Raw genomic sequence first — 23,315 nt, 5'->3', positions numbered from 1 at the left:
TCTTTAGGAAGATAATTTAATGTAGCCTGAGCTGTCCCTGAGAAATTAGATTGGTTGCTCCAGGGTTGTAAAAATTGGAATTTGTTTCAAACACCGGGCTGGAGAAATTAGTGTTCATTTGCTCATATGAAGAATTAGAAAATTGTTCCCAAGATAGACAATTACTAGAACTATGATAAGGATTGGAGCAGTATGAACATGGTTCATATGGGTAAACATTTTGAGGGTAGTTGATAGGAGCTAGTGTCCTATAACTAGGAGAGGCATTAAAATCATTAAAATGAAAATTTATACTTCGCCCTCACTTTTTAGCATGCAAATATCTCACATAAAACATTAACAATTTTTTTTTAATAAATAAAATAAACTAAAACACACAAAAAAAAAAAAAAAAAAAACGACTAACACAAATAAATAAATAAAAACTAAAACTGAAAAACTCACATCCCTCCCTCGCTCTCATACATGTTGCCCCACCTTCCATAAATTTCCTATCCCTCTGGCCTCCCCCTTCCTCTCTCCAACCCTCTCTTCAACGGTCTAATCCTTTTGGCTGTGCTATAATTGTGCCCAAGCTACAATATCAGATTTTGTTAGAGCAAAACTTCACCCCAAAGAGTGGTGAGTTAAATTTTTTTTTTCTTTTATAAAGTTCTAGTTCCTATCTCAAGAAGTTCCATTAGTTGATGTCATTGTCCTCAATGTAAAAGAACATCTTACATTTGATGGTAAATTACAACAAAAAGGACATCACAAATATAACTCAGTTTGACCAAATTTGTGGTGGTGAACAAGCGTCTCTTGTGTGCTTCTGTTGTAACGCCTCTTGTTGTTTATTAAAGGCAATACACCTGCAAAGCGTCTCTGTAACATCCTCAAGTTTATTTAATAAGTAAATAACTCGAAGAGTTACACCTACTCCTGATTGGATAACAATGATGTGGAATGTCTATTTATTTATTTGTCAATCAAACGTGATGGCCACAAAACTAAGGCAGAACTGTAAACAACCAGTTTCTACTATTGGTAAAGTAACTTAAAACATCATAACATAACTTAGCATAATAATTTCAACATCCATCAAGTCTAGGTTACAAAAATAATACGTATCAAAGTCTAGCAATCAGAAATATAGGGAAAAATCCACTTTACCCCCCTGAAGTTTCAGAGGTTTTTCAATTTGAACCCCAACGTTTAAAAATTGGCAATGTACCCCCCCCCAATGTTTCAAAAATTTTCAATTTAAACCTTCCGTTACTAATTTCCGTTAAATTTGACGAAATTTTTTTTAAAAAAGCCTGAGGGTAATTATGTAATTTTAAAAATTTTCGTCCAATTTGACGGAAATTAGTAACAAAAGGTTTAAATTGAAAATTTTTGAAACATTAGGGGAGACATTGCCAATTTTTAAACTTTTGGGTTAAAATTTAAAAACTCCTGAAACTTCAGGGGAGTAAAGTGAATCTTTTCCCAGAAATATACATAAAAATAGAAATATATCATGGGTTATAATCGGGATCCTCAACAACCCAAAATTAAGTATATGGACCACTAGTACATAAAGCCTAAGCAGGCCAACTCAAACTCTTCCTAGAGGTATGCAACTCCCTCCATGGTCTCAAAAAGATCATGTACATACCCATGCATGTCCAGACCCTTAGGCGACGCTTAGTGGTTGGTGTACCATAATCTAAAGAAAGACGGTCGTCTATAAAACAAAAAAAAATGTTTTACATGTGGAAAAGATAAAGCGTAAGTGCACAAATTAGTGAGCAGTCACATGTGAAACATGTCAATATGCAGTGAATTGTCTTTTATTAAAATAATGATAAACCATATGCACCATCATGCAATAGGGTTTCTAATAGGCAATAAGGCAAAAAATTATGTTGATGCATTATAATAATAACATAATAACACTATCTCCAATCATAATTATCTGTCCCATAACCCTCTTATAGTGAGGTTGGTACATCCCGTGAGACATCATGTACAACACAGGTCCCTCGATGAGGTACAATAGCCAACCACCGCTGCTTGTCCAATTGGGTCTACCTTGGGTAATCCACACAACTCCTGATGTCACAGGACGTGACCACCATTCAAGGATGGTTGTGTTGGTCACAGTAGCCCTCAGATGCTGGGTAATTAACACTTTAAAATTAAGCATGGGTCATTGGGTCAGGCCTATATAAATAGTATGCACATACTCCAAATTCTTACAATCAGTTTTCCCATGGTAGCCATGCCATACAAGTTTATACTTTTTTTTTAGTACATGAATTTGCAAATTACACAATTATCCATTTTACAGATATCTCATTCTTTGCAAAAAATGTAGAGATCACAACATTAATAATAAAGCAATTTTTTAATAATAATTAGCCATGTCTGTACCGGTCCTCTCCAGTACAGAGGACCAAGACAGCTTTTAGTAAATGCTATCCATTGTCGCACAAAAATAAATAAATAAATCAGACGAAGGTAATAAAGGTACAAGAACGTTGGTAACATTCTTGCTCTTCCCGTCTTGCAAAGCTTAATAATTTAAATGTACCTTAAAATCAAGAACCAAAGACACTTAAATTCACAACCCTACATAGGGAAACGGGGAACTTCATTACATAACAATGTCTTTTTTTTTTTTTTACATGTAATATATGAATATATTACATGATTGCTGTACCGACATATATATACAAAGGAAACCAAAGCTGAAAGGGGCATATCAGACCCATGCCACGGAAGCTTATCTACATTTTCTTCTGTATCAAACACGATCCAAAAGAATGCTTCACATAAAACATTGGGATAATTCCTAGAATAATTACTTCCTGAGCCACGTTGCACATCTCCTTCAGGTTTAACCATATGTACAGTACAGCAAACATCTCCTCGCCTTGATGTTATTATATATACATAGTTGCCCTGTACTCCAATGGTATCCTTTTTACAGAAATCTTATGATGCATTCGTAACTACTCGGGCCGGAAACTCACCAGATTAGGGAGATCAGTTGACTGAAGCATCTTAATGTCATTTACTGTCACCTTGCAGCCCTCCAATGTCAGTGACTTCAAATTCTTCAGAGTTTTCAAATGGCGCAGTCCTGAACTGGTGATACGAGAATTTGAAACATTCAAAGAGACCAACCCCGTCAAGCCTGCATTTACACGGAAGGGTGTGATAATAAATAGAAGGAAGCCCTTGATTAGGGAAACAAAATCCCAACAAGGTATAAATAGAGGGAAAATCAACATTCATGAAAAATATATCCACACAGCATTTATGAATATAAGTGGGCCGTCTGAGTCTTTAACAGGCTACAGTGTGCCAAGGGTGTAAACAATGTAATTTGAGGCAGCCACTAAACAAATATTGTACGGTTCCCATTATCTGGAAGGGACAGTATTCCTTTCAAGAAAATAAAAAAGGACAGTTAAGTTCTTTTTTAGTGAGACAAGTTTTCCGATCCACTTCTGGTTAAGTCATCAGCATGCCCTACTATACAGTGCTGGCACTTGAAGGTTTAGATTTATAGAAAAGGATACATAAGCACCTTTTCAATAATGAGAACCTAGACGTATTTAAACTAACTTTTAAAGCATAAAGCTACTTCCAAGTATCTGGGCAGAGACATTAGTTATGAATTGGTGAAATTTTCACTATAATATTGACCACATAGATCTCGGGACTAATATTGCCATAACTAGACATTAAAGAAGAGAGATGTTACATATATTCTCAAGTGCTCATTTTATGACGTGGCAGTGAAAATTACTGCTACATATACTTTCATTTGTTAATTCATTCAATGATGATTTTCACTGCTATGTCAGGGAGTCAACACTTGAAAGTGTGTGTAGCACTCCTTTTCCTCTTAAAGAATGAACCTATCTCTTTTGCATGTCAAATTCCCCCGTGTTGCCCGTAAACCTGCTCTGCTCATAAAACTCTTGTACATAAGTTCCATCTAATACCCCAATTTAACTTCACCAAATAAAGCAAGCATATATATTCTTCAAAAAAAAAAAAAAAAAAAAAAAAGGTTCATGGAGATACCAGAAATCAACTCCAAGGTTTTATCCGTCATGTTGGAGTTTTGTGAAAGATTAAGCAGCATCAGGGATGAAAGATCCTTGATATTCTTTACACCTGTATCCGTCAGTCCACCACCACAAATTTCCAGGGACCTCAGGTTCTTAAAGTCTGATTCATCCAACAATTTGGAGGAAAAAAAAAAAGAATAAATTAAACCATAATTTGTCAATGATTTGGAAAACCAAAGTTCAAACTGTTTCAAGAATGTTGTTAATTAAGTTAGATAAGGCTTGACATCATTTATAGTATGTAAACTAATACCCTCTCATATTCAATAATCAACAGAGGACCAATTTGTTTTCATGTTTTATATTTAGTATCTAGTAACTGATACCATTCCAAGTTCCTTCTGTATTTAATTAGTATAAGAATGCGACTACATAAATCTAATCGCTAATAGTACTCCACAATAGTTTCTTGGATGTAATCTACTAATGCCAGTAGCAGTGTGTTTTGTGGATTCAGCATCATGTATAAACTAATACAAATTTGTTAGTATAGGCAACAGGAACTAGTGTGTTATCTAACATACTTCGCAGATGATTTGTTCCAGCGTCTGTAATACGAGCTCCAAAAAGATCAAGATGAGTTAATCCGGTCAAACCTGTATTTACGAAATGCATCATTAAACTAACATGTTCAAATATTCATGAAGAACTAAAAACATCATCAATAAAGCAGCAAAAGGAGGCCACTAAAAGTGAATGAAGCAGCTATTTGTTAGTCTATGACATGAAGAACAGAATTTTAAGAGGCAAAGGCTCACACAAACACATGGAAACTGGGTTTTTTGACTTTTGAGAGGCTCGGTGGCCCAGATATTTGCAGTTAAATACACAAAAACACAAGCAGACTCTTTGTTAGGTTATAATACTAAGAAGACGAGGGCGGTTCAAATTTTTTTTATTTTTGAAAAAAGATTTGTTTAGGCAATGCTCATTGCATTCCCACTACAGGTATTCTTGCTAATGATGATTACTCATAATTCCATTCTGTTCCTATCCAAAGCTGCTTATATCAAAACTACTTACTTGTAAGAGCTGCCAGTCCAGTATCTGTAATATGACGAGCATCCAAATTGAGTGATTTAAGAGACGTGAGTCCAGACAATTTTTTTAAACCACCATCAGTAACCACAGTGAATGATAAATTTAAACTCTCCAGGCTAGTCAAACCTACAGGAAACAAACCAACACAATATCAGGTTACCAAAAAATAAAAGCCACAAGGCAATTTAATGAACAACAATCTCCACCCTGAAAGAAATCCAATATTAAGTTAAGAGATTCCAGCTCCCAATCCTGGACTGTCCCAATGAAACTTTGATTCTAATGGATAAAAGACCCTTCCTTGCCTCTTTCAACTCATGTTCTCACAAAACAACATCAAAATTTCATGAGATATCTTCATAATCCAATTTTATGTAATTTAGAGAATAATTTTTTTTGATAAGTAATAGTCAATCTTATTGATAGCGTTAAGGCGCGCCCCTAAGTACACTGGAAATATACAAAAAGATCACCTAGCTAGAAAGGGAAAATCGAGTAAGAAAATCATCTTAACTAATTGACACTGGAAAAACATGTGCAACAGTCAAAAGGTATAAAGTATGAAAGCAAGAGGATAATATGTCTTCCCATGACCCCTCCTAGTCCTCAAAACACCTATTATTTCTCTCCCTCCATGAACACCAAAAAAAGCAAGTAGGCACCATCTTCCAAACCGCGGCACTCCCCCTCCTCCCTGAGGACCACCAACAGGCAAGTAAATCAAAAACCCGTCTCGGCATCACCCAAGACAACCCAAACCGACCAAAAAAGACACTCCACAAAGCATAAGCTACCTCACAATGAAGGAGAAGATGATCCACCGTCTCCTCACTCCTCTTGCACATACAACATCTGTTTGTCACAATCACATGCCGCTTCTTGAGGTTATCTAGGGTCAAAATTTTGTCCAAAGCTGCAGACCAAACAAAGAAGATCGCCCTAGGAGGCGCTTGTGTGCATTTAGAGAAGAATTGAGAATGTGGTGTATTAATTTCTGTATTTTATCTAAATTCAGTATGGTCATCTCATTTCAGAAAAGGTAGATCCTTCACTAAATGCCAAGTATAAATGGTGGCGTGTGAGGATATTGGCCATCAATCTCTTCACCACATACAGCTTAGTATGCATTTTGTTCCCTTCCATAGAGTCAGTAATCACCAAAAAAAAAAATAAATAAATAAATAAAAAGACAAGAGGATGCCTTATAATTAGGGTGCCTCATTCACCAAGAAATCACTTCCTTAATCCAGATCTGACAATTCTACCAAATATAAAATTCCTGACTTTGCGAAGGCTTATCATTTGGCTTAGGATATTAATCAAATTCAAAGGGCTCCATTGCCTTCACTATCCAACTTAACAACTTTTTTTTGTAAATTAAAAAATGAACCAATTTTTTTCAAACCATTATGTCATTAAACAACTTACTCAGGAACCCAAAAAGAAAAAAGAAAAAAGAAAAAAGAAAAAAAAAAAAAAAAAAAAAAAAAAAGGAAAAAGAAAATCATAATTCAATTCCAGAAGGCATTAGAACCCAATAAACCTAGATTACCAAGAGAACAACCATCTTGGCTTGGCAACACTCCCAAATAAGGCTGCCAGGGAGAGAAGAAAATCCTGACACACAGATGAAGACCAAACGAGAGCATCGAATTTACTAAAAGAATCCATCTACCCATCACTAAACTAAGTGAAACAGATTGTATGGTATACTGAATTTATTGAGAGAGCATTGAATTTAATAAAAGAATCCATCTACCTATCACTAAACTAAGCAAAACAGATTGTATGGTATACTGAATTTATCGAGAAAGCAGAGACACGCGGAAACCAGTCATACCCCATAATCTGTAAATAAATAGAAGGTGAATGTCTAACCAGATAGATGGCGAAGTCCATTACTTCCAACTTCAGTATCAGACAACTCCAGGCATTTCAGATGTCGAAGGCCTAATCAAAGAATTCAAATCCATATCTCAGCATTAATTACAAATAAGGTAGGAAAACAACAAAAGAAGAAAAAAGGAGAAACTAGAACCTTATATCCAATTAGACATATAATAGAGTAAACCACAAAGAATTTGCAAGAGTACTCTTACGTCCTTGTGTAATGTAGTGACAAACCTTTCTAAAAGTTGAAACTTATCAGTTAGTCTATAGAGTGAAACTACGAGTATGATGCAAAATACTCTACAAATATGTGTCACATCTCAAGCTATACTAAGACTGGCATAAATTAGTTAGAGCCAGTGAAGGCAAGACACACGGAAAAAAGAAAAGAAGAGAACGGAACAAAAAAGAAAACATTGGATCACTATACTTTTTCTGTGATCCCCTGAAGATAAGTTAATCATTTGATTCCAATAATTTACTCGTGTTTACCCAGAATGTAACAAAATGCAATTCTCTCATTAATTTCCATAACAAAATCCTGTTTTGTCATTATTGATGAAAAGAAGAGGAAAACTAATAGATACTTAGCAGAATTCAACATGCTGATTTCATCTAATTTAGCAAGCCACTAGAGATTAAGTCCATATCAATTTTCATGGAAGGACAATTTGTTGCATGTGCTCAGTTAGTTTGTCCTTCCATGAAAATTGTCAGCATTGAGTCTACTTTCAGGTGATAATCTCATATTGTATGCTTATTTCGTTGTCTATAACCAAGTACTATCATGCATACTATAAAACAGACCATGAAATATTTCTTACATGGAACAAACAAACTATACACATGGCTCTCAAAAGAAAACCCTTCTTATTAGAACTGCTTACATTGATCAAAAAAATAACCAGCTGAACATCTCTTGTATTAAATCACATGGCACACAAGCTAGCAGCCATTATATCATGTTCAAAGGCAAATGAAATAAACAAAAAGAATTACTTATTGTGTGATAACTCTTCCATTTTTTCTTATAATATTATGTTTGGAGTTGAAAGACATTCTACTTGACCACTTTGGTTGGTAGCAGATAGAATTATCATAAAAAATAAGGGAAACCATTTCAACGCCAACCTATCAAGTTAACCAGCCCTTCATCACGAATCCTACATGAATCCAAGTTCAAGCTTTCCAAATTCGTCAAACCTGCCACCAAGATATATGTATAGAAATTATCATTAAAATGCAACACAAACATGAAGCAAGACCAAGATAAGCAATAACTTTTCAATCACATGCACAAAGTTATTTTACAAAATATTTATTTTTGCAGATGTGAACATTGTAGAAATGACAATAATCTGTCCACAATAATCATATTTCTGAAGCTTATTGATAAACAGAAAGAAAATCAATCTTGAACTCTATAAACTTGGACTACCCATGTGCGTCACAGAGATAGCATTTTGTCAATTTTAACAGGCACAGGTTGCTTCCTATATTCTATAACCTTTTTACCCTCAAACCTGCTCTTCCATTAGTGAAAATGCAGACAAAAGGGAAATCAAAGATCAAAACTTATGAACTTCTAGATATGAGAGTAAAAGACACCTACCTTTCAAGTGTACCAAGCAGGCATCTGAGATGTCATTGAACCCCAAGTTTAATACTTTTAAGTTCCCAAATCCTACAGATAACAAGTTATGCTATAAGTTAAAAGTAAGGTTTTTATTGCAATAAATAGTAAAAAGTAACCCACAAGCAATGTATCACATTAGTCTTAACACTACTTACGTGAAAACTTCATACACCCATCATCAGAAAGATGACATCTGTTAAGATTCAAATATAACAGCGCAGCCAGAGCTGGAACAAAAACAAAGCTAGTTAGATATCAGGCAAAACCAAATCTTGAGGGGAAAAAAGAGAGTTTGGAATATCAAGTAGCATTTATTTTTCCAGAACTTTTAATCAATGAAGTGTAAAATATCATGAGAAATACTTCAATCAGTATTAATTAAACATGACTGGCTCAAATTGTCTGTTGCAGTCTAATTCATCATGTCATCAAGAATTTACGCACTAATAGAACCCCTAGAACTCAAAGTGTTGCCAAAACAATATCAAAGCATATGTTATCGGGAATTCTTATTACGCACTAATAGAACCCCATCGGCCACGAAATCCCTCAGTCACCCCAGCAAAAAAGAGAGGTTCTAGGGGTCAAAATAAAGCAAAGCTACTTCACAGTCAGAAGCATAACATAACACAATTTATCCCTGTGCTTCATAGCCAAAAGCATTTCTACAACTTGGCTCTTCCATACCTTGTATCTTTAGACAGCGGCTTTTGTATCCCCTCTGTCGACTAGTTATGATGATTTCCCTCTTCGTTTTTCCCTTTCTAATTAAGTAATTCCTTTCGTATAGTTCCTACTTAGGAGTGCCTTACGTTTTTAATAAGATTGGATTATTACTTATCAAAAAAAAGTATTTCTACAAACTAAATCACCATTTTCAGCACATACACACACAGATTAAGGACAAACATACTAGACATGCTGCAAACACAAATTGTGTGCACTTACTAGATAGAATGAAAATATATATATTTATGAATAACAAAATTATGAATTAATGATTTTCCTGAGAAATAAGTGGGGAAAAGAGAGGTTGGTACTTTATATGTGTGTCAGTTCATGCAACATCAGAGGTGAAGACCATTTTCAGGTGCTTACAACAAAGTTCCCAATGGCAAAGAGTGGGCTTGATTAATTAGTAGTGTATACACATTTATATTCACACAACGTGAGAATGCTCCAGACTGATATCCTAGATCTGCAACTATATCATATCTGTATAGGAATGAGAAAACACTGACTCGCAGAAAAGCCAAGCACTTGAACAGAATAGAAACCTGAAAGAGACTCCAAGCATGCAGCGGTAACTGGGCATCCCTCCAAGTTCAGCAGAGAAAGCTTGTGCAGTCCTGCAACACACAGAAATTATAACCACAAAACTTATTACGAAGGCAAAACAAGATGAAATAACTAGGAAAAGAGACAAAATCCAAAATCTTTGACTACACATTGTTTAGAAGAAATCACTGTTTAGAATACACTGAGATAATTGAAAAGCAAAAGGCCAAACAATAACAGAATCAGTGAAGGGAGAAACTAATGATGAAAAAATCAGTATTTTTTCTCATTAAGATCAGAAAAATAACAGAAGAAAACCTAGAAAGGATGAAGAATGAAAGGCTTCAGCCCAGAGGGTTCACCTCATAACATTGATAAGTTAGTTGCATGGAATGAATAGCTGCTCCAGCTTAAACAGTAAAACGATTTCAACTTTCCAGGCAACCATATTCACAATATCCACTACAAGAGGAGAACTGAGTTCTTTCTTTTATTGGTATTAATTACAAAGAATTGCTGACATGTAGATTTAATAATAATAATGTTTATTAACAACCAATTGTTCTTCCTGACATGTAATTAATAAAATACCAACCTAATCCATGTCAATATAGATCCATTTGACTTCGTCTAGGATTGATAGATTTCTTGTCTCTCTCTTATCATTTTCAAGGCTTAACCCCCCCCCCCCCCCCCCCCCCCCCCCAAGCATCATTTCGGCTCGCAAACTTAAGGCCTTGAAAGCTGATTTAAGATTTTGATGGTTTGGAGGAAGAGAGCTTTATGTGGTGAAGGCAAGTTGAGGATAGACAACGTTAATAGAGATTTGGAGAGGGCTGCCTTATTGAAAGAGATGAGTTAACAGTGATGGTGGTGGGCCCTAATGGTTATACTATGGCATTCTTCCAAGCCATAGTAGGGATGTGATTAAAGAAAATATTATGGGGGAATTGCATGATTTTCATGCCATAATCAAGTTTGAAAAAAGCCTTAATGCCCCTGTCATTGCTCTCATTTCGAAGATATTTGGGGCTCTGGAAGTTGAAGATTTTCAACCTCTTAGTGTAGTAAGTGGAGTTTACAAGATTATTGCCAAAGTCGTAGCCAATACATTTGAGAAGGGTTGTAGAGAAGATTATTTCAAAGTCCCAAAATGCATTTGTCAAAGGTAGGCAAATCCTAGACTCCATTCTTATGGCTAATGAATGCCTGAATACACATTGAGAAGCCCTATAATCATGTTAGTTGGGAGTTCTTATTATATTTGCTAAGGTTCTGTTGGGAACTTCTTTTAAGGCCAAATCTATTCGAGATGGTATTATTGAGAAGATCGATTGTTGTTTGCCTAGCTCCAAGAGGATGTACACAGTGGAAGGATTACTTGGATCAAGAACACACTATCCAATTTGCCTACGTATTTCATGTCTCTTTTTTTCTCTCCCTGTTGGTGTTGCCAATCACTAGAGAAGTTACAACGAGATTTCTTATGGTGTGGGATAGGTGAAGACATTAAATTTCACTTGGTAGTTAGTCCAGGTTTGTTCTCCGAATTCTAAGGAATGGATGAGGGTCCAAAACTTGATTTTGTATAACCACGCTCTTTTGGGGAAGTGACTATGGTGCTATTTGCATTACAAACGCTAGTGGAGAGTCGTAGTGGATTCTAAACATGGCAGCTCGTGGGCTGGGTGATGTTCAAATGAGGTTCATGGGTTATATAAGGTGGGGTTATGGAAAAATATCAGGAGCTATGAGAGTTTTCTAGTCATACCAGATTAAAAGTAGGGGAAAGTCCACATACCCTCCCTCAAACTACCACCCACTTGACAATGTCCCCTTCAAACTTTCAATTGCGACAATGTCCCTCGTAATGATGAAAATACCCTTAATAAAATTCAAATAAATAAAAATAAATAAAAAATAAAAATAAAAATAAAAAGGGAGTGGAAATTTTTTAATTTCGTTTTTTCTTTTTTAAGTTTATAAGGGTATTTGTCTTTTTGACAAAAAATTAGGATCATTTCTGTCTTTTTGCGGGCCGTGGGAAGGACATTACCAATGCTTTCGTAGTTTGGGAGGGACATTCTCCCAATTAAAAGTTTGGGAAGGACATTGTCAATTGAGTAGTAGTGGGAGTATGTGGACTTTTCCCTTAAAAGTAGGAGACGACTCCAAGATTAGAAGGATGCTTCTATGGCAAATCATTTGGAGTTATCTAGTGACTCCTATCAATGGAATGGAACGTTTATCAGAGTGGTTCACGATTGGGAGGTGAATGTCTTTGCTTCGTTTTTCAATTTGTTGTACACCTTGTAGATTGAGACAGAGAAGTGAAAACAAGCTTTGCAGGGCCCCTTTCAAGAGAGGATTGTTCGATGCTAGATTGTTCTAATAACATCGTTATTCCTCATGCTAGTACTCCCTTCCCTTGAAAGAGTATTTGGTGGAATAAAGTCTCCATGAGAGCGACGTGTTTTGCTTGCTTGGGTGCCCTAGGAAAGATCCTCACCATGGATAACCTAAGGAAGTGCTATGTCATTGTGGTTGGTTGATATTGTATGTTTAAGAGGGGTGGGGAATTTGTGAATCATCTTTTACTCCGTTGTGGGATTGCTAGTACTTTATGGAGTGCTATTTTCAGTCGTGTTGGGTTAGCTTGGGTTATGCCAAGATTGATAAGACTTTCGTTTGTTGAAGAGAGCTGTGTGGCGAAAAAAATTGTTCAAAAAAAAATTATATAAGTTTTGAAGACCATGAAAGGACGGTAGTGGAACTAAAGTATTTTTTTTCTTCAATACTCTTTACCCCTTGACAACTACTTTATGCAATTTTAGTTTTCATGATTTGCTTAACCTTATTTTCTCTTTTTAATTGAGTTGTATCCCTTGTATACTTCTTGTGTGCCGGGGCTGCACTTGCGCTTTTTAATGATATTTCGATTACTTGTTAAAAAAAAAAAAAAAATCTTACATTTTTCTTGGTTGGTGTTTCTAGGACCAAATAGCATTTCCTATCCCACAATGTGGAGGGGGTAAGATCGTGGGTTCAATCCTGTGCAGAGGAATGAATTGCATTTTACCCATCAAAAACTTGAAATTTCCAAAACAATTGAACTATCCCTAACTCGCTTGAATCCTTCACACATACATACAGAGATGTCACCAAGAGTCGAGAAAAAGAAGGTTGCACAGCATTTTCTTAAATGGCTTTGGATGAGGAGAATTTCTAGTTCAGGTAACTCTTTTCTTTTAAGGTAAGCCTGGTTCAGACCAACAGTCTGATACCTTGTGTTTAAATAGACACAGAACCTCCACATTATTTTTCTCCCTTTTAATTTTCCTTTGGATAGATAGAGAATACCCCCAGGGTAACAGATACAAACCCAAAGTGATACATTGATCCATGATACATGATTTATCCTTATAAGTTTATAACAGTAAGGATGAAAAATATATATTTAATAAACATATAAAACATAAATTACTTATTAGAAAACAGAGTACCTTGCAAGAAAGTAATGCCAAAATCTGTAACCTTGCTGCATGAAATCTGCAATACTTTCAAGTTCACAAGCCCTGAAATTTTATTGAGCGAGTATTCACACAATTAGACCATTGCACCAAGTAAACATTCATCTTAACTCAAAGCATATGCAAACACATATATATGCTTCAAATGAACTTATCAAAATATATTTGCAGCATATGTTATATGGACTTCCTTAAAGCTGTTTAACTCTTTAGTCCATGCACAACGCAGTCAGGAGTGTGACAGGACACGGATATATTTTGATTTTTCATCAAAACCTAAGTTTCTTAGAGGGAAATAAAGGAAAAACCTCTTCTTGGGTGCTTAATCAAGGAAATCCCAAGCTATGAAGTGGTCTATAATTTACTGAGCTTAAGTAAAAACAAAACCCCAAAAGTAAATTAATCCCTTCATCTATACTAATCCTAGCCATACACATCAGTTTAAGAAAAAACAAACAAGAAGACAACCCTTAAAAACCCTTCACATTAGCTACAGTAACTGCAGGGACTCCCATTTTTTAGTATCTCCTAAGAAACACTTCTTCAAAGAGAGAGAGAGAGAGAGAGAGAGAGAGTTTCTGCAAGTGGATCGTCGCATACAAGGCATCCTTCATGTACCAAATTTAACTATATTTCTATGTTCCAAGAACCCAGAATAAAGGATGCACTCATGGGAGAAATCCATAACCAAATGCAGAAAAGGCAACACAACTTCTGAATACTTGTACAAATAGCAGATACAAATTGCAGATGAGAGAGAGAGAGGCATACAATTTCAATAGAAGTCGGACTGTAGAACTATGGGTTTTTCATTATTTGGAGAAAAAATAAATAAAGGATAGCAAGATATAACTTACCAGAGAGCGGCCTCATGTCATCATCCGTGATGCAATTACAACATTTTAGATTGAGAGACTCCAACTTTGCTAAACCTGCAAAAAGATATATGCTACATCAACTGTGAGCAGACCAACTTGACTGCTCCATGTATGTTCATGTTACTTTACCTTCACCATCAAGCGAAGACTATGGTCCTCTACAGGCCCCATTCTTTCTTTTTAAGTAAAGCAAATTCATTAAGAGCGCAAGGGGCACATTCTTTCTTAAATTCATGTTTTTCATAAGTGCAATAATATCCCTTTATGAAGTGCTCATTTTGTTCGAAAACAGATATTTTCAATAATATTCACATTGCATCTCTATCAAATATCTGATATATAAAACCAAAGACATAACATTCAACGCAGAGAGAGAGAGGGAGAGAAAGGGGATTAGTGGAGGTAGGGAATATAACCCTTCCCCAGACTCTTTCCCACACAATCCTTTTGATAACCTTTCCCACACAATCCTATTTTGATTTATACTAAAAAAATGAATACTATTTGGAATCAATTTATGCATGGTGAAAAGAAGTCAGATTTTGGTAATCATGGGCTGTAATCGAACAGCAGAAGTATATAACCAAGGGAGATACCATTGCCAAATCTCTCAAAAATTTAAATCAACAAAACAGCCAAGTCAACTCATACATGACATCTCTATGAAAATTAAATGGAAAGAATAAATAAAACTATCAGCTCAATGTATCTCCCATGGCTGCGGAGCAATACATTATCTATCAATCTATGAATTTTTTGCCGCATAAAGTAATCAGAAATGATTTTGGTAATAAAATTACAAGCAATGCATGCAAAAAAGGTATTGAAAATAAAAGTATATATATATATATATATAACAACTGTTGAAAGAAACCTTCTTATGGTTGTTGATATTCAATTGCTGAAGTAGACTTAGATGTACGTTTAGAGATTAAACAAGTGAGAGTAAATGAAGTACATTAAAACCTATCATAGATTTTTTGATAAGTAAAGCAAATTTATTAAAAGCGCAATGGGCGCAATCTAAGTCCATAGAAAGTTTGTTTTTTGGATGAGTAATGTTGTATATAACAAAAGGGCTGATGGCCGCAACCCTAGTACACAGTGATATACAAGAGAAAACACTCAGCAAGATCAAGAACATGAAAAAAGAGAAGGAAAAAAAAAATCTACAAAGTTAGAGACATCAAAAAGGGTGTTAATAGAGATCCACTTGAGATGGGATTTAAGGAAACAAAGTTGTAGTTCTGAGCTCGTCTTCTCACAATCCTCGCAACTTCAATCATTCCTTTATCCAACGATGCACCACATTAAATAAGAAGGAATTACATTCCAAACAACATTAAGACCATTCCAACTCAACCTTCTTTTCCAACACACCAAGAGCTCCACCGCCCGTCTTGACATAACCCACTCTCGCAATATCACAATGAAAAAGGAGGTGATCGGGAGTTCCTCTAACTTTTTTTGCACATACAACACCAATCTATCACTATGATGTTTGCGGAGATTATCCATAGTGAAAATTTTTCCTAAAGAAACTGTCTACGTGAAGAAGACACCCTCAAAAGAGCCTTGGACCTCCAGATGCTCTTCCAAGGGAAAGAGTAGCCAAAGTTGAGGAGGAGAAATTTTAAAGACTTTTTACCTCAAAAGATCTTCTTTTAGAAGGAACCCAACAACATTTAGCTTCATCTCCCCGATTCCTACCAGAATGTAGAGCATTGAGAAAGAAAGATACAGTATCCACCTTCCTCATGCACTGATCTAACAAAGCTCATGTCCCAAAACCTATTACAGATTTTATACAAGAAAAAAAAACCCCTTCCTAGGGCACTAAGCAACAAGATCTTGAATCATTTTAGAAGTGCCCCACCACCTCAATAACCAAGTATTAAATCAAAATTTCAAGACTCTTTTTTCTAATGGTTCATATCTTACACATGTATATCACCAAACAAATCATCATGTTACACTCCACAGTCTACCTTGATCTTCTTTACTTAAAGAAAAACTCCAAACTATTTTACTAATTTAACGAAATCATAATTCACATCTAACTACTGCATTAACTGCTAACATATAGTCCTCTTTTAAATTAAAACGAGATTAGCTGGGTAATACCTCTTCCCTAAGATGGGAGAAGTCTTGGATTCAACTTTTCCAAAGGGAATAGATTTGGGAAGGGAGAGGGCTACCATATTATGCAGCCTTCAATGGACCATTCAATTTATTTATTTATTTATTTTTATAATTAAAAAAAAAAAAAAAAAAAAAAAAAAAAAATCAACTAACAATATCATCTATTTAATCAATCACCTAACTCATCGTAATTCATGAAGGTCTTTGAACATTTTTTGTCTTAAAGAGGGGGGAGGGGGGCTCCAACATGAAAGTCTTTGAACATTTTTTGTCTAAAAGAGGGAGGAGGGGGGCTCCAACATGAAAGTACATGTGGAGAAAGCAATACCTTTCAGATGAATAAGCCCACCATGAATCTCAGGACATCTCTCCAGGTCCAACTTGACCAGGTTAACTAAACCAGCAAAGGCACTCATTCCCTTGGCAGTTATTGCATTGTTTCTTCTAAAACTCAAACTTGTCAAGTTTGAGAAACCTGAAATATTTAGTAGTGGTCATACACAATATCAATAAAAGAACTAATTCAAGAAAACCAAGAAGGCCCAATGCCAATTCACATCCATCTCAAGTTAGAAGAACTTCTGACAGGAAGAAAAACCAAAAAAAAAATAAAAAGGTCATGCAGAAAGATATTAATAGACAAATGCATGTCATACAAACTACAAATTTACGTCGATCACACTAATTCAAAATTCGGCACACCAAAAAACAAAACATCAATACAAAACATATCTCATACGATTAAATTATCTGGAGTCCTTTACTCTCTCAGCCCATGTGAAGGTGGGGCCGATAGTTAATGAGCACCTATGATTCTGAAGATCTAAGACAATTTCAGAGATGCCTCTGTCTGAGTCTGATTTTTCAGGAATACCATTACTACCATTGCTCTCTTGCATTATGGGATCAATATCACCATGATATTTGTTTTCTCCCCCCACAAAAAAAAAGAAAAAAACAAAAAAAAAAAAAAAAAAACAAAAAACAAAGAACAAAAAACAAAAAACAAAAAAAAACAAAAAAGAAACCCCTCCAATAATTATTTCATTCTCTAATGTTTCTGCTTATCATTTAAAATAGTTAAGTAACCAACTGAAAATAGTAAAATACCAGAACAACATGGTAACTGTAAAAGCAAGAGAAATACTACTGCTTATGCGTTCCAGCCCATGGTCAGAAATTTGGTCACAACAATTAAAATTCAAAGCTTGAAGATTCAAGCAATCTTTGAGATGAAGCAAGCCAGTATCAGTCACTTCAGAACCCGATAGATCAACAGACAGCAAAGATGACCCCTGTGAAGAGATTACATCCATCCAACTATCATTCACCCCGGGGTATTCTCCCAAGTATAGATCCTGTCAAACACATAACAGGAACCTTAAAGAACAGATGAAACTGAAACAAATCATAAACATAACACCGACTTAAATTAAAGACAAATTTCCAAATAATTCACTATGAGCGACCTGGAGAGCGCAATCTCGAAAAGCTTCCAGATAAACATCATTTAGCCGGTGGGAATATACTAACTCATTAAAGATCTGCTGACTAATATCCCTTGGGAGCATTGAAAAGGTGCTATATCTATCAATGTCCTGTTAGAAAAAGAAGCAAAAAAAGGTAAGCCAAGGTTTTTTTTTTTTTTTTTTTTTAATGAATAGATACATGGAGACTCAAGCATAATGAAGAACAAAAAATTACCTCGCATATTTTACGTATGCACAAGTCCAAAAGTGACGGGCATTTCCCTCTCCCTAGTTGAACATCTATAGCAGGTCGAGGAAATGAGGTGGCCAACCACTTGGAACTCCCACTTTTAATATATCTTCCAGATACCCCTCTGAGTACATTGTCTTCATTGTCTCGCTGGTCCCTCTTCCTAGAACAAACTCCACCCATCGAGAAAACGTCTTGTAATCAATAAAAGTCACAAAAACTGCAGCAGACCACAACTTAATGAATTACCAAAAATGAAAGTTTGCCTTCAACTTCACCCTGTAAAATTAAACACAAGGAGCATAGCAGAATAAGTACTCAGCACAACTGATCAATTGATCATCTAGAAAATGCCTTTTTAAGAATTTTTAATTATATTGCTATGAAAAGTTTAATGCAGGCATACAAAAACGTTTGTGCAATATCAGGACCATGGAGGGTAGACACCAGAAAACGTAGTTTGCTGTAACATGTGACAGCTGCTACAAGCCAAAAGAAATTTTCTAAGTACATTTGCATGTTATTAATAAGGATGCTAACATGAACGTCCTGTTCCCTCTCTCTGTAAGAACGTTCTAAAGCTTACAACTAGGGATGGCAGGGGGGCAGGGTCGAATGGATCTCTATATTTACTGTTACATCTTGCTCCTACATTTTTGTTTAAAAATCAAATTTTAATCTTGGCAGTACTAAGTCCATAAAATATCAACCTAGAAATGTCAAATCACAAAATAAAAAAAAAAACAACAACACACACACACACACAACAACAACAACAGTTCATGCCTACGTATGTCCAGCACTCGTTTGGTCAACAATCACCAAAAGAAGCAGAGTGCACATATGTAAAACTAAAGCATGAGTGAGTGCAAACATGTATATGCACACTCAGAACAGCCAGACTATGTCACTTCTGTAACGTATATTTTATTTCTTGTTCAGGTTATTCAGATACAAATTATGGTAAATAAGAGGATCAATCATAGATAACACTCGAACAATCACGTAAACACTTGCTTGCATATCCAATAAGTCCTTGCTGATTGACAATCAAATCTATTAACCCTATATGAGTAACACAGTAATGACAGAATCACCATAGAAAGTTAATATAGGTACCCAAAAAAATTAAAATCCAAAAATGAACTCCATCTGGCTTACGTGTAAAATTGATATAAATCTCAAGTTCAAAATCTATAAAGTAAACCGTAGAATAAGATGTTTCTATCCTTTTGTTAAAAGACAGTATTTACCACTGATAAAACAAGCAGCTTTTATCGTTTACCAAATATTAGTAGTAAACAATTTTGACTAATTCATATAATTCATGAACCCGTTTGATTGATAAGAAAAACATACTTTTTGTTTGGGTGTGTGTTAAAAACTCACCAAGCATAAGCCATATTGGTTAAAGTAAGCTCAGTCGAGTAGTGTGTCAGTTCTTTGCCTTTCTTAAACTTTCTCAGCAACCAAACAGAGACCCATAATTAAAACAATAAAGAAAAATGAAGAAAACTGACACACACACACACACACAAAAATACCACTGCCACCGAAACAGAATTCACCAAAAAGAAATAACCATAGACATAACAGAATCATACGAAATCAAACAAAATAAGAGGACACTACGATCGCGTAGCACACAACCCCTAACTTCGGTCTGTTTCCCGATAAAACCTTTACCCAGAACCTTCTCGAGAAAAACGGAACAAAGAATTTTCACTGTAAAGAAAACATTTCTCGACACGGAATTCAACACCAAATATCAACAAACTTACTTGTTACAAACCATCCACATGGAAAGAACGTCAAAGGAGAGAAAAAGGCCATCCATCAATTTCCAACCAACAACTTTCCGGTAAAACATTTTCCACCGAAACAAACAAGTCCGAAACCAACAAAAATTTAAAAAACAAAATCAATTAATTCACCGAATATACCTCATCATGATCAACCACCGATACTCAAAACTTCTCTCAATGATTTTCTAGAGGGAGAGTGTGGGAGAGGAAAAAAACTAGAGGAAGAGTGAGGAAGGCACTGAAAAAGTGCAGGGTAGCGTAAGGCCGAACCGGAGTCCGAGCCAACGGATGATGGACACGTGGAGTTTACTGGTCAGAGATTAGACGGTTCGGAGTTTGGTTGTTCTTGCCTCGGAAGAATGAGATAAGAAAGACGAAAGAGTAGGCCCGGTGTCTGGGGCTTTCCTTTTCCCTTGGTTATCCATTTGGGACTGTGGGGCCCAGTCGGTGGATTTGGACGAATGTGCACGCAACGTTTTGTTTAATAATCATTAATCTCATTTTTTAATCATTATAATCATTATAATTAACGACGCAATTAATTATCCATGGCTGCGGCTATATTACGGATGCGAGAAGGATTCAAATTTTCTAGAATTCTCTCTAAATTTGAAAATTTTAAATTCATATATTTTAGCTGTTTCATCTCATTTAAACGTTTAAAATAAGTCATATTTTAGTATATAATAACTAAATTTAAAGAGAAAATTACCCTTAATGAATTTAAAATTAAGATATTCTTTAGTTCATTTGAACTGAAAAATATCCAGTTAGTTATAATAGAGGATTCGAATTTAATAAGTCATGTTTTCTTATTAAATGTTAAAATATAACTTATTTTAGAGCTTAGATAAGATAAACAGCTAATATTTATAAATTTGAGAATTTCAAATTTAAAGTAAATTTTAGAAGATCTCAATCCATGGAAAATTGGGATTATTAAATGAAATGAATAATATTGCTCTACGGTCAAAAAAAAAATAAAAATTAATGGATGTATTTAATAATATATTTGGTATTATATTATTTTAAAAAATTTAAAACTGACACTGTTGGTCTATTAGACACACTAATTTTAAATATTAACTATAAATTTAAATAATATCGATTTTATTTTAAATGAAGCAAGAGGATCTTCTGAAGGACGAAAGAAAGTTTTTTTTTTTTTTTTTTGAGAAAAGGACGAAAGCAAGTTGATTAAAGAACCAAAGCTCATTTAATTGTGGTATAAAATGAGTTTGTACAATGACAATATCGGTTAGTTATAGTGGATGGATATTTTTGTACTTTCAAAAAATGAAAAGACAAAAATATCCTTCCATTATAGCTAACCAAATATTATCAAATTCATTTAAACTTGAGAAGATCATTTTCCATGTTTTAGAATGTTCACTTAACTCAAATAAAGAAAATCAACAATTAAAATTTTCAAATTACAAGTTTAAATAAAAATCTCATCTCAAATTTATTTATGCAAAAGGATATAATTCTCTTATAAATTGAGTTGTAGGAAAAAATTTCTAATTCAATTTTTAAAAGTATTACGTGTCTCTTAAAATATGAAAAATACATTTTTTTTTTAATAGTATTAATAAAAAATATATATTTCTCATAACACTTTATTTAAGGCACTATGTTGGAAAAGTTAGTAGGAAATTTAAATCCCTTGCCTTGCTTTAAATTTTCTTGCTGCACTTTTATTGTTCTGAGAATATTTGTTTTAAAAAATTTTTTGCCTTGGGAATATTAATTTTGAAATTTTATATTTACACTCCAAACATAGATTAGACACTTGGATTTCGTGCCCTCTTAATTTATTTAAATTAAGTTTATTTTTTAATTAGAATGTGAGAAACACATAATTTTTTAATAAAAATATTAAAAAACATATTTTTCTAACATTTAGAAAACACACGACAATTCTATGAATTTAACTGAATAAAATTTCTCTACATACATTAAATAAATAAATAAATAAAAATTAAAAAAAAAAAAAATAACCAATTGACTTTAGCACATGAGGTGGCAGCTTTGGGTAGGTAACATAATGGAAATGTCATTTTCTTCTTCATCCCACCATGTTGTACACCTTGTGTGTATAATGTATATGTATATAATAAGCAGAGGTCCCAATACTATCCCCAGTCTAATCACTAATCACTACCTATATTACCAAATCACCTATGCACCTATGATGCTAGGGTATGTATTGGCTTGCACCAAAAAATTCTTACTGATATTTTTGCTGTCACAAGATGTTGATAAAATTGATGTTTACTTGAAGCACTACTAAAACAATTGCAAGAAGAAATATTAGCTTATTTTTCATTTGCATTTATATCGTTGGGAAATTGTCCCATACTCTTTTAAGTTTTATCTAATTTTGACAATTAATGATATGAGTCTTGATCAATGATCGTGTGACAAATTATTTCTTGTCAATAAAGTATTTCAAATCTTTTGTTTTTTTTTTCTTCTTCTTTCTTTCAATTTCATATAGGCAAAGGGGAAAGAGGAAAATATTTCACATGTTGACAAAAAAATAATGATTTAACATAATTAAAAATGGTATGTTTATAAAGTGATTGGCAAGATCTTTGCCTTTACATCTAATTTTTACCCGCGTCTTTTGCTAATTAAGGATAAGAAGTAGTGGTTTTTTTTTTTTTTTTCAATTGAAAACGGAAAAGGATTACAAGGGATGAACATTTTCATTCTTGATTGAGAAGGAAGAGAGAGTAGGGAATCCTAAAGAAAAACAACAAAAAATTAAAAAATTGGTGTTCTCCCCACCAATAGACCCAAAACAAAAACAATTCGAAGTTATAAATAGTAGAAAATGAGACAAACAAGTGTCTCAATCCTCACAATAGTTGTAACAAAAGCAAAATAGATATAGATTAAGGCAAACCTATTTAAACCCCCACTTGAAAATAATAACAACCACCGAATGAAAGCTAAAGCAGTAGAAGCATTGTTAGAGACTATAGAAGATAAACAATAACACAAATCCGATTACAGAAGTCTCTAGTAAAAGATAAAACCACAAACAACTGGAAGCCAGTAACCCATGCAATCACCCATCTCATTTAATGAGGTTTTGCACTAGTTTTGTGTCTAACTTTTCTTTGACATACTACTTTAGGATTGGAACGGTGATACCTTAGTGTCTTCTTAAAAGTTGACAGACAATGTGTCATGGGGATAAGTATTCACGGCAATTGCAATTTGGAAAGGAAACGTGAAAGACCCCAGCCGAGCAACCCAGAATTATTTAGATAGGTGAA

The 23,315-nt window shown here is 34.5% G+C and overlaps 1 protein-coding gene across 2 annotated transcripts; it reads right to left on the bottom strand.

Moving 5' to 3' along the window:
* Positions 1-2,581: 2,581 nt before the first annotated feature.
* LOC132187622 (Leucine-rich repeat family protein) lies at positions 2,582-20,326 on the bottom strand. Of its 2 annotated transcripts, none has more exons than XM_059601990.2 (16): positions 20,167-20,326; positions 18,209-18,502; positions 17,974-18,102; positions 17,652-17,862; positions 16,833-16,979; positions 14,342-14,416; positions 13,458-13,529; positions 9,954-10,025; positions 8,832-8,903; positions 8,653-8,724; positions 8,172-8,243; positions 7,029-7,100; positions 5,133-5,276; positions 4,634-4,705; positions 4,063-4,209; positions 2,582-3,163 (listed from the first exon to the last, which is right to left on the bottom strand). In XM_059601990.2, exons 2-16 carry the CDS (start codon positions 18,404-18,406, stop codon positions 2,979-2,981), a joined length of 1,740 nt encoding a protein of 579 aa, XP_059457973.2. In that variant the 5' UTR covers positions 18,407-18,502; positions 20,167-20,326; the 3' UTR covers positions 2,582-2,978. The 2 variants fall into 2 exon arrangements, with proteins under 2 accessions (XP_059457973.2, XP_059457974.2); XM_059601991.2 differs by having other exon boundaries at positions 18,209-18,443.
* Positions 20,327-23,315: the final 2,989 nt, after the last annotated feature.

This window comes from Corylus avellana, chromosome 6 (assembly GCF_965113065.1).
Source record: "Corylus avellana chromosome 6, dhCorAvel1.hap1.2, whole genome shotgun sequence".
In the NCBI taxonomy this organism is placed as follows: Eukaryota; Viridiplantae; Streptophyta; class Magnoliopsida; order Fagales; family Betulaceae; genus Corylus; species Corylus avellana.
The sequence above is the reverse complement of the archived record's forward strand: the minus strand, read 5'-3'. Positions and strand labels throughout refer to the sequence as shown.

What these genes read in the sequence shown, in the direction of transcription:
- LOC132187622 (XM_059601990.2), bottom strand. Translation starts at nt 18,406, where the DNA reads ATGGGTGGAGTTTGTTCTAGGAAGAGGGACCAGCGAGACAATGAAGAC. An exon ending in TGGACTTCGCCATCTATCTG is followed by an intron (nt 5,277 to 7,028) that starts GTTAGACATTCA and finishes TGTTTCCTGTAG; the next exon opens with GTTTGACTAGCCTGGAGAGT. An exon ending in AACCTTGGAGTTGATTTCTG is followed by an intron (nt 3,164 to 4,062) that starts GTATCTCCATGA and finishes GTGTAAATGCAG; the next exon opens with GCTTGACGGGGTTGGTCTCT.